Source organism: Thunnus thynnus, chromosome 4 (assembly GCF_963924715.1).
Source record: "Thunnus thynnus chromosome 4, fThuThy2.1, whole genome shotgun sequence".
Classification (NCBI taxonomy): Eukaryota; Metazoa; Chordata; class Actinopteri; order Scombriformes; family Scombridae; genus Thunnus; species Thunnus thynnus.
Window position 1 is genome coordinate 9838880 of NC_089520.1, and position 12748 is coordinate 9851627.

Genomic DNA, 12748 nt, shown 5'->3' on the forward strand with positions numbered 1-12748 from the left:
CACATTCAATGTTAAATATATGTTTAAAATAAGGAGCAGAATTCTATGCTCTGTCTAATAAATGATTAATTAAAGAGAAAGTTTAGTAGGGATCCACTTGTGAAAAGCAGGGCACGAGCGCTGCTCGTCATTAATTAAGGCTTCAGCTGCAAAACAATTTATGAAATCCATCACTGATGCAACCTGTGAGAGGACTTAACACTTCTTCCTTCATGTCATTATTTTCCAACGTTGTACTTAAGCAGTGATACCAATCCCTCTCGCATACAAGACCCCAAATATTTCGCAAGCATCAAAGCTGTATCCGTAATGGCTCTGTCATGTTTGAATAGAGCGATTATGAAACATTTACAGAAGACCTATGTTTGAAAGCCCACAAGACATTACTATAGATAGATGAAGCCAGCGGCACCGTTTGGGGAGGAAAGTTAGGATGATTCTAAGGGGCTGTGACTGACAGGGGCCTTAAAAAAATATTAGAACATTTGGTACATTTTTTTCAATATTAAATTATAACCTATCATCATTGATAGAATATTTTATTTGCAATGATGTACTAATAAAACTGACAGTTTCTTTTTCTTTTCATGTTTTTGGAAAAAAGTAAACATCCAGAGGGCCTTCATATTGCCCAACCTCCCCTTCCCTTCAAACATGAAATGGTTCAGTCCTGCCCCCAAACCAGGGGTGAACTGTTCTTGCTAGCAGTGAATTGCTAGCAAGGAGTGCTGGTGGAGCATCATGTCTCAGCTTCTGAAAGAAAAATCTGGCTTCCAGAAACAAAAAGAAAGAAAAGACAAGAGAAAGAAAAGAACGGGCGACAGTATCTCACATCTCACCCAATTTTTCACAAATAGAAGTGGGTTTTGTCAGTGAGTGGTGGAAATGAACCTGTTAGCTTAGTACATAGTGAAATAGGCTACTTTTGCTCCCCTAACATTAGGTACTTCATATCTTCACAGAAAACTCTGAGTGTTCACATTTCGCTCCACTTTTAGCCGACATTTAATCAATGCAGGTAAACTTTTAGCAAGATATTCACATCAAATCAGTTGTCCCTGCTCCTGCCTGGTGCCAGGCCCAATAGATGCAGCTTCAGGCTCAGCAGCCCTGTCTCCCCATCCCTAGCCCCCTACCAATGAACCAGCCATACTCCCAATTAAAGAAGGAGGTGAGCAGCATTGTGTTGAATGACATGTCATTTGGCATAATTGCAGGAGGTCTGTAGGAATTTCTTTTTTTATTATTATGAAAAAATAAAAATTAATTTATCCTTTTTAATGATGACAATTGGTAGTTATTTGGTATGTATTCTTAATTCAAAAATCTGCTGCTGATTTTATTCTTTTGTTGTTTATATCATTCTATAGATAATAATGTTCATTTATTTTAATTGGAGAGGTTAACGTATATTGAAGGCCCCCTTTACACCTTGCATTAAAATGTTTTGGGTGATGGGATTGCAATCAGATAGTGCTTGACCGCATGAAAGTAGCATTACAGGTGTAAATGCACCCAAGACGCAAGGACGACAGGCTGTGATCCAATTGGCCAAACAACCTCCTTAGGTTTTCAGGGATTCATTGTGACCACATTGCACGTGTAAATGTGTAAATGCAATTGCATTGTCAATCCACATACAACAACTATGTGGAAAGAAATACGTAATTGTGCGCAATTGTTCCAAACCAGTGAGGTGGCAGCCATTAGCCAGTTAGCGACCTAAGCTACTAGTAAGAAAGCAGCAAGAAACCTGTATTCAAGACACTTGTGGTAGGAGTCAAGACAAGACGGCTTCTTTCCCTGCTGCGAAAGGCAAGCAAAAGTCCATATAATAGCACAGCTTCACAGATGGCTACCATCTTTTTTTGTTTGTTTATTTGTGTTTTAATGGACCCATGCAAATGACCCATGCAAATGAGAGGAGGGTGTGATGTGGTTGTTTGAGTTGGACAGCAATTGAATCTCTATGTGGACACTGGAGACACTGGAGACACATATTAATACTAGGATGTAATCAGGTTAAATCATATCTAGATATAATCTGGATATGAGACGCATTTTAATGCAAGGTGTAAAGGGACTCTGAGTTATATTTATTTTAAGTTATTCATTAATGATAAGATAAGTATCAGTCTTGCATCAAATAGTGAATTCCACTGTATGCAGAATGTTGCATGCATGTCTGCTCAGTATTATATTTTCACAGCTCACTGTCAGTAAATATCGTACAGTAAGTATTGGACTACAAGACAGTTGCAAACCTACAAAGGTAGAGTTATTTAAAGCTTTGAATGCATCGATTGGGTTCTGGAGGTGTGGTTACAGCAATGGCGCAGGGTTGGCTTGGCGTGTGGTGGTGGGGTAGTGGGGGCCAATGTGATATCTTCTCATGGGGTCCAATATTCCCCAGGATGAAGCCAGCAACGCCACTCGTTCCATGTCTGAAAAGGGCTCTTGATTCGTGCACTACACAGAACTCATGTCACGTAAGAGAAACATGAGTACTATTTTTAAAAAATGTAGAAATGTGTGTGGCATGCACATGCACTTACAGTCAGCCATGAAGTGCTCTATTAACGTAAATTAGATTTCGTACCTCATTGACTCTAAAACAAAGAATGTTGTATCCATCACTTTTTTTTAAATCTTCCACCTGAAACACTCCTGTGAACAGGGTTTAAAGTATGTCACAAATGTACAAATTACTGGGCGGGTCTAATAAGAACCCACTTTAAGGGGAAAGTGCCACTTTAGGGAGGCGTTACCTTGGGAGGCGTTTTGCTAGGAAGAGCACTAATGTCTATTTAACACCCTGATGCACCCTCAGGTGTCATCGGCTACGTGCCTAGTATGTCCCATCTGTCTGCCTGCTCCTTGTAGATTGCTTCCACTCATGCTTAGGGGAAGTAAATGGTGATTAAGTGACCTTGGCACCATCCCTTGTGGCCTTGAGATGAGACACTTCTCTCTCTGCCGGGGGCGAAGAGATAGTATGTATAAGTATTTGGGGGCTCTGCTTGCTTGGCAAAGTGTTCAATATACATCATCAGGAATAATAGAGTATAATGACGGCTTGGTATAGAGACTCTCCACTGTCGCTGAGCAGCGCTCACGTCTTGATGATGTACATCTTTAGCCACCCTCAGTGATAATACCCTCTGAGATTACTGTGAAGTGAGTCAGCACTAAGGAGCCGGGCAGTGACACACACACAGGCAGAGACCCAAACTGCACACACATGCAGAAACACACAGATATGTGTGCTTATGCAAATTTGCAGGGGTAGGCAAACACAAGCAGGCATATGCACAGTGCACACACTAATTTCCCTGTGCCTCCCAGAGGAGCTGCTATGTTAATGTGGTTGCAGTGAAACCAGAAAAGTTTCACACTGTATATAGTTTCCACCTGCATGTATGTGAAGACTAACCAAAAATACCAAAAATAGCTCACAAAGTGGAAATTTAGGGGTGTTGCTAATACTCGGCAAGCCCTCCTGCTCCTTCCTTTGCAATTACTTTATCCCTCCGAGAACTTTGAAAACACATTGTCAGAGTGTATTGTGCAGGGTAGACATTGGTGCTACTTATTAAAGGTGGAGTCAATTTCTCAAAACCACTCTCCCAGACTGTCTGGCTACAGCTGGTCTCACTGCTGCTAAAAGTGTCCTGGTTGTTCTGGTGCAGTGCTCTGTGTTCCCAGTTCCATTAACAGGCCTAGTCTTTCTCACTGGGGATGTGTCATTTAACATGTGCTTCAGGAACTTTGGAGTTCAGCTTCATTAAAAAGCCACAGCCTCTGTCAGAGATCACTATTTTTCTCTTTCTCTCTGTTCCTTCTCATTCTCTTTATCCTCTTAATTGTTTCCCCTTCATTCACTGAGTCATTCAGTTTCTCAGTAATAGCTAAATTGTTTTGATCATCTCTGTTAATCTTTTTTTCTTTGTTTTCAACAGAAAATCCAAGCATGATGAAAAACACACAGAATCAGAACAGTGAGTATTTCAACCACAGATTGAGTGTGTGTGTGTGTGTGTGTTTTAATTACATTGCATCGCATGATTTCTGCTGTATCACTTGAGTATCATTTTTCCAGAGACGCTGTATGTAATATGAGAACAAAATGTGGCACTGCAGTCTGCTCTGACTGTTCAGAGAGGCAAGTTCTTTGGGAGACTGTGGTTTCAATATTCAACGTATTGACAGGTGGATGTTTTCCTGAATGCGTTGCCCCAGATAGACTGCATGAGAGTGATTCAGTCAGGATTAATCTTTGCTGATGTTCAGTAGCAGCAAGCAACAAGCCTCTTCCAATGACTAACCGAGCCTGTCACTTTTGGTTGAGTGTGAGATTATTGGTGTTTCATATGTGCAGTGGTGGCTCATTTGCGGCTTCTGAGATTATCATATGTAAAGATGAGGGATTGTCAGGAGAAGCCGCAAGGTTGTGACAGCAACCTTTCCATCTTTCCCTTTTTTCTGCCACTCCCTCTCTCTTTCTATTTCAATCTTCCTGTCTGTCCTTCTTTTCCTCCGCTCTGACTTTTCATACTCACATTCTGTATGTCAGTAGCTGTTTTCATCGAATTGTCAAGCAAATTTTAAGCAAACTTTTGAAATGTTGCAAAAAAGAAAATGCAAATTAGGCACATTTCCCTCAACTGGTTTGGAGGGAATAAACTAGGCTACAGAAAGTTTCATTAGAAGTTGGCCGTATAGGCTACATTATGCATGGCTGTAATAAAAAGTCGAGTAGAAGGAGTACAGGTTGTGAACCAGAAACAAAACCATGCCATCTGGCCATCTACAAGAGAAAAATGGAGAGAAATCTACAGGAATTTGTTTCGATTGGGCAAGTTATAATTGTTCTTTCATGTCAGCTAGTATTGGTTGCTTAGTTGCTACTACCAGCCATGTTTTTGCACATTATGGTAATATCCAAGTAGACACTGTCAGTGGAAATAGCTGATTAGTCATATGAGTTAGTGCATTAAAGGTGCAGTGTGTAAAATTTAGTGGCATCTCACAGAACAGACTTGGCAGAAATGGAATATAACATTCACAAGTATGTTTTAATTAGTGTATAATCACCTGAAAATAAGAATCGTTGTGTTTTTGTAACCTTAGAATGAGCCCTATCTACATAGGGAGTGGGTCCTCATCTACGGAGCCCACCATTTTGCACCGCCATGTTTTTACAGTAGCCCAGAATGGTCAAACCAAACACTGGCTCTAGAGAGGGCCTTTTGTGTTCTTTGCGAGTTTCGTGGCCACTGTAGGTTCTCTTACATGTTTGGAAGGGGATCGGGAGGGGTATTCAGTTGGTTGCAATCTGCAATCACTGCCAGATGCCACTAGATCCTACACACTGGTCCTTTTTCAGAAAAGGCAAAAACCACCTCAAATGAGTATAAAACCTTTTTGCGAAATTGATGAAGTTTTTTCAAGTTTTGCCTTCTTTTTTTACCTTTTCTAATGCGATACTTCAAAATGCACATAAAAATATGTTGATGGAAACACCAGCCCATATTCCTGTTTTGTCCATTTCTGGTTGTTTTCTCTTTTCTGACCACTTCCACCATATTGATATTTCCTTCTTTCCTTCTATTTTCTTTCAAAACTAACCAAGACTGAAATCAAAATGTGACCCCATAGCAAGACCTTATTTGAGTTTAGATATACGGGGTAAAACTGAATGCTGCATAAGAGGAGACTCTTTAACAACTCATGTAGATTAGTTTATACAAGCAAGACTCCAGTAGCCCAATTTCCTCCAAGCTTGATAGTATAAAGTATATAGAGATCAATCCACATAAATATGCAGTTATTAGCGACAGAATCCTCAATGTTATTCTGTAAAATACATTAGCAATGTGCACTAAATGTAAATTGTAACTTCACACCATGAAGCAAGAATCAATAAAACAATGATGTGAGCTGTTGTTGATGAACTGGAAAATGTATTTAAATGGTGTGACTACATAGTGTATAATCCCTTGTGCATGTGTGTGACGCCCATATTTGTCCCAGCATACAGTGTAAACAGCTTCCCAAGCAGATGGCATAAGAGCTCTCTTTAAGCTGAACTGCACTAGTCAGGCAAGATTTGAACAGTTTTGTAGTCTGACATGGGCTTGACTCTTTTTCACAAGTTTTCACAGTTGTTTTGTGTTTCCTTCTTCAAATACATCTCATTATTTGTCTCTTCCTCTCCCACACACAATTTCTTTCTTTCATTTGCTCTTTATTTTTTCTCCCATCTCTTCCTCCACATCTCTACATTTCCCGTCTCTGCTAGTCATATCTTAGGGATGCAAATCTGAATATGCAAATGCTATGGTAAGCACAGGAGCAGGTGTGTCGCAGCAAGGACAGAATCAGGTCAGCATGGACGCTCAGACATGCCTTGCATGCAAGTCAAATTGTTGTACAACATGGCCCCAAGAGGTCACCGCACACATGCCCGATCGTTTAATGGCTGAATACCCGACTCCTCGTCTGGTGCAAGTGGGAAGGACCACCCCTGTCAGTCAGTCAGGGCCACAGCAGACAAGAAAACTATGCTTCCCATGAGGGGTTATATTCATTCATATTTGTCAGAATTCCAGTCTCCCAGACAACTTGTCAGGCCGAACTGTATGGCAATGAACTACATTTAAGAGATGAGTGAAATGAAAAAATGTGACATTTTCTGCCTCATAATACTATAACTGTCAGCCTAGACTGGTGGAAATGTCAGAATTTTTGGGTTGTCATGTTACTGTGGACAATGCATCATCTTGGCATAGACGAGGGGGTGTAAACAAAGCAAAATGTATTACAACCGCTAGAGTCTCAAAAGATGGACTGCATCCAATGAGTCAAAAATAACAAAACAGAAAGAACCAGAGGCTGTCATCATGTAATCTGCATTTTCATTTTTTTGGTAGACATGTCATGTCTGCAATGCAAAATTCAAAATTGAACCCTCTTTTAGAACTGAGGTCGGATCAGAGACGGGAGCCAGACTGGTAGGAGGGCAAACAGATGTGTCATAGCCACAGTCAGAATTATCAAGTAGGTTTGTACAGACAGCCAACTTAACTTAAATCTTCTCTGGAGTCAAAGTAGTCATGTACTCGTGTGCAAAAAGACAGCAAAAGCATAATATTTTGATGTTGGATTTTATGTCCTGTGCAACTGATGTAGAGTCATCCTTTATTAAAAAGAGCATGTTGCCACAGAAATCAGTCCCAGTTGTCTAAAAAAAAAAAAATCAGGTTGGCAGAAATGCACTGAGGTCTGAGCCAAAATCTGAAGGCAAACAGATGGCTGGGCGACTTGCTTCTATGATTGTAGACTGGAAGGGGACCTCAGATGATGATCTTATGGTTGGATGAGCCCATTACAGAATGAGATGAAGTACTTATTGAGAAGATCCAGTTGTTATTGTCTAATGTCATATGACATACATAAACAGAGTGAAATATGCTGTATATAAAATGCCAGATTATGTTGTTCTGTGGAGATTTACACTAATTAGGGAGATAACATGAAACTTTGATAGTTTAATTTAAACAATCCCAACAAACATATGATCCAGTTGTTATATGATCCAACTCGTGGTAATAAAAACAACATTGCTCAACATACTGACAATATTTCATCATCCAGACTGCATTACCTGGCAGGTCTAACCACCAAATCAAATTTTGAATCTAATGAAGCTAGCCACATCTCAATGTGGTCAGGCATACTTTGTTATTGTTTGTGTGGCCACAATCTGGAGAAACTGCTGGTTATGTCAGCAAAGCCACACCCAGAGTTAGTCACAACTTCCCTCTGTTCCAAACTTCTCTTTATATGGTATCCAATAGCAGTATAAAGCTGCTGTCTCTGCTGATATCTCCTCTATAATCTAGTATCCCTGCTGTGGGCCTTAGAACAACAAGTCAAAAATAAAAAAAAATGAAAAAGAAGTAGGGCTTCACTCCACATACCACCTTTTTTTTCTGAGGACTCCTCAAATATTGAGAAAGAAAGAGAATCTTTCTGTTTCCCATACCTACACAAAAGGCCAAGTGGGAACATTTTTGGTTGTTGGACTAGCGGTGGCACTATACTGTTGCACTTTACTGTAAGAGCAGATTCTTTATTACTTAATGTGTAGAAAAGAATTATCAGTATCATTATCCTAGTTATCCTCCCAGAGCATGACTGTCATCAAGTCACCACACTTCTAGTCCAGGAAACAAATGTGGCTACAAGTGAAATGAATGTGATGTGATACATAAAATACATACAAGTTAAGATTAAAAGATGCTATGGTTAATTAGCTAGGGTTCACTTTTTTTCAAGCAGGCCAATACTTAAATTTTATGACATGATTATCTCAGTCAAAATGATTATAATAAACAATATTATTTTGATAAGGATCAAGGTAATGGGAAGGTGTGTCCAAACTTTTGATTGATACTGTATATTGAATTAAAACATACCTTGCCTTATTGCCTTTAAAATGACTTATAATTAATTAATATCACAAAACATCTTATTTTATTGTAAATCATTTGTAAATATGTGTTGTTTACTTTAAAACAACCACTGAAAAATACTTGATTACACACTAAAGAAATCATATCAACTGCATTTGAATAGGGTCACAAGTTATGGAAATTGGGACTTGAGTATTACAATACTGTTTCTGAAATATGGTGTGGCTGACATAATAAGTAGAAGATTGAGGAAATGTGTCTCTGTCTGACTGACTGGTTTTTTTTTGGTGTTTGCAGATGGAGCCTCCCGCATGGATGTGCTCGGACTAACGTGGATGGCACTTGTCCTCACAGTGACAGTGGAACTGACGTGAAACCTCTCATCCAAGACATTCTCACTCACTCACTCGCACACATATTTGCCCTTCTTACGCAACATACACACACAGACACACACACACACACACACACACACACACAGTCACACACTTTCCACAATCCTGCAAGCCTTCTCCAGTCATCAACAGACCCTCCATGCGTCAATCGATCAGGAAACAGCGCTACCACAGGATGGCGCACCACTGTTTTTGTAACAAAAATAATAACCGAGATAATGATTTAAAAAAGAACAACGTGATGAAAATGACAGTAACCACCTCCTATATAGCCCTGCCCAGTTACACCTTTTTTTTTGTTTCTTGTCCCACGTCTGCCTGTTGATCAATAAAATCAGTCGATTTGAAAAGGAAAAGAAAAAAAGCATTTGGATTTTATTTTGATGAGTCAAAATGTCATTGGTGTTGACTGAAATGTGAAAAGTGGGACTGGCTTAGGCTGTGCCACCATATCAACCACACCTGTCTGTTACATGTCCTGGGATGCACCTGATTAGCAGCAAGCTGATAAATCAAGGGGAACAAATGCAGATGCTCCAAGAGAACAATCTTTTTTTATTAATACACAAGTATTCCTTTTTTTCTTTTGATGGCTCGGAATGTACAAGAGGATTTAAATGCATTGGAAAAACTAGAAAAAATATCTCCTTTTTGAGTGTATTTTGTGTACATCAGTGTAAATTTTAAAGACTTCTAAAGAATTAAAGAGGTTATATGGGTTATGGGGAGGGGTGGTTGCTGAGATAGTTGGAGTTTACACTTCACCTTTGTTTGTACTTCATTCAACACTGTTTTCAGAGATAATCCTTGGCTGAAAGGACAAAAACATGAATAGCCTTTCTGTTTCTCATTTGGTCTTTTTATATCTATATGGCAGGTCTCCAAGAACAGAGTAAAAAAAAAATCTAACATATGTCTGCTGTTTTGGGGTTGTGGTGCATGTGACGTTTGAAGATTCTTTCTCCTTTTGGTGTGTTGCAATTGACAGCACTGCAACTCATTTTCACTGGCCTGTAATCCAGTTATTTACTTGTGACATACTATCTTAAGTGACCTACATTGTGTACAATACGTAACTCCTACCCAGACATTTACAGTACTAGTAGGATCATTTTAGCCACCATTTCAGGGAGGTGTTCACCTGAGGCAGCGTGTGTAAACAGGGTTGTTGCATTTGTTTCATTTCACCTGTATTAAAATGGAGAGATGATAAAACTCACAAGCCTTGACTTTACTTACAACACTGTGTTCAACATGCATTCCAATATGTTTGGTAGCAGATGTGCATCTTCCAGCCCTCCTTAAATCTGGGTACAGGCATTATATGTAATATTGCACGTGCCTACATATTTACATGGCTGCAGGAATTATTTGCAATCTAATTTGATGATAATCCCACCATATCAAGGAAATTTGAAGGACAGTCTGCCTATGCTGAGAGACATAGACTTGTTTTCAATTTTTGCCCAGCTATAGCAAAGTTCAAAAAATGACTTTGTTTCAGATATTTCTGATTGTATTGACCCCGACTTGGCTTCTGAAGGAGATTCTGACATTGCTGTTAACCCTTGCAGTTTGTACTCTCACACACACATTGAAGAGTAGTTTAATGCAGAGTAATCCTGCATTTTTTGGACTTCACAAGAATTGCAATTTAAGCTATTCTAAGGACACAACATGTATTAAGGGATTAAGGTTTAAACCAGGTGGGAGGTAAGAGGAGAGATTTTTAAAGCTTAGTCGAATAGAAAGGATAGACCTATCCGTTTGGGATATCGGCTCACCTTGCCAAAGTACAATCCATATTCCTGCATTCCGGAGATGAGAGCTGCATAGCACAAACATTATTAACAGACAGTCATATGCGCTTTGAATTAATTTTTCTTCCAGTGAAGGAAGCAAAGGGCACAAATCCTTGTCCACCCACTGTATAGCATTATAACTCAGCTATCATTTTAATTTTGATTCAAGAGGCACTTCTGTGCTTTTTTGCTTTTATCACTCTCTTTGCATTCAAGGGAGAAAAACAGGTTCTTGCATTTCTGAATGCATTAGAGAATGTGCAAATTGTCTTCATATAGTATGACTTAATCGTCATGATAGTGGAGGATGTCCATCATAACTTTGCGTGTGTGTGTGTGTGTATATGTGTATATTACAAATGTCCACAAGTTAATGGTATGTATGAATACTCCATGTAACTTGTGAAGTTCATAACATTAGTTCAAAACTGTCTTGGACCAAAAAGATCCAACAGGTAATAAATATGACCCTTTTAAATATGTGGCTTTATTACATTTTATGTTAACTAGAAAGAAAAGTTTCATGTCTTAGCCATGGGTGTGAAGCATTTAATTGCTCCCTTTAGTAGTAATTGTTCTTAATTACAGTGACATCAATGTGAAAACAAGGGCAAAGCTTTAGTGTGCACCTTCACAAATGAAAAAAAGTGTACTGTTTGCTCATTATACGAATACTGTTTAGTTTTATTTGTGAGGAGGTTGGATTGCCCTTCGGATAAAGTTTGATCTACTGCAGCTTTATTCATTATTCCTTTATTTTTTTTACAAATTGATGACTCAAAAATGTGATGGACAATTACCTCCCTTTGAAGACTACCATGCTTGACTAATTTCCATTACAGGAAAAAGTTTAAAACACCTGTTAAAAATGTATTTTGTGCCCTCTGTTCTTGTTCAGACACACACTGCATAACTATGGCGCAAGAGGAGGTAAAAGTGCCTCCACCCAACGATGCACATGGTTGGCAATCATGTTTTTTCACAGCAGTGTTAGTTCACCTGAGCTGGGAGCAATGGTGAGGATAAGAAGCTGCCTCTATGGCCCATCTGTGAATTATTCACAAGTCAACCATGCTTGCAGAGTCCAGTTTCCTTTATGTCGTCTGCAGGCTCAGCTATCGGATGACCAAACAGCGCCCATGTCAGCTAGAACACCTTACACACCCTCTGTATTCCCGTTGACGTGATGCACCTTTAAAATGCTACACAGAGTGCTGTTAAAATAAACACTGCGCTGTTGTTGACCACAGCCTAGCTCAAGTGTGTTATCAGCAACATAAATGACAGCCTGACGCCAGCAACTGAGTGACATAGCTCCCATGTGACGAAGATGTATGTTTGCATCTCAATATAGTGTGTGGAAATGAATGACACTGTCAAGTTTTTCTGTAGACACTCTTTCCATCTGTCATTCATCAGATGGTTATCTGAATTATTTACAGTTCTATGAGTTTATAATACCAAGTGACTGGCGTTTCATTGTCCAACAGACAGAGTAATTTAAGCATCTACACTGGCACTGAAAAGGACCTTTGATCTGTGCCATGACTGTGCAAACAGATGTATCCTGGTTATTAAGCATTTGATAAATGCCACCTATCATCTTAACCCACCCCTTATTCAAACCATGTTTTCCTCCCACAGCTCTAGCTGTGTATTTGAGCAAGTTAAAGAGATCTATCATCATATTTTCACAGACATTTTCAGAAATTGACACAATAAAATATGACCTGAACCACTCCTGTTCAGGTAAACACCAGGCAAAAGCTGCACCAACAAAAACATAGCTCAAACAAAGTTAGGATTAGAGTGTATATTCAAGAATTATTTAAGAGTTATTTCTTCAGAGTTTTTGGATGACATTTGGATTGTTATGGGAAAAGTTTGGGTTAGTGTGCTAATTGCATATCCAAATATTGTTTTATGAGTTATTTACATATTCTGTGTATGGTCATTGAATCTGCATGTCAGGTGGTGCATGACCAGCACCCCGCCTCTACAGAGCCAGGAATGCAAATAGTACCTCTAGAGGTATCATTTTACACTTGATCCTTTGGGCACAGAGGAGCAGTCA

At 39.3% G+C, this 12748-nt stretch overlaps 1 protein-coding gene across 2 annotated transcripts in view; it reads left to right on the forward strand.

The window, feature by feature from the left end:
- The window catches only part of igsf21a (immunoglobin superfamily, member 21a), a 188165-nt gene extending 178071 nt beyond the window's left edge, over nt 1–10094 (forward strand). For both annotated transcript variants that reach the window (XM_067586498.1, XM_067586499.1), the window contains exons 9-10: nt 3960–3998; nt 8775–10094. In XM_067586498.1, the coding sequence (XP_067442599.1) occupies nt 3960–3998; nt 8775–8851 (116 nt within the window). In that variant the 3' untranslated portion in view covers nt 8852–10094. The remainder of the gene's footprint in view (nt 1–3959; nt 3999–8774) is intronic.
- Nucleotides 10095–12748: the final 2654 nt, after the last annotated feature.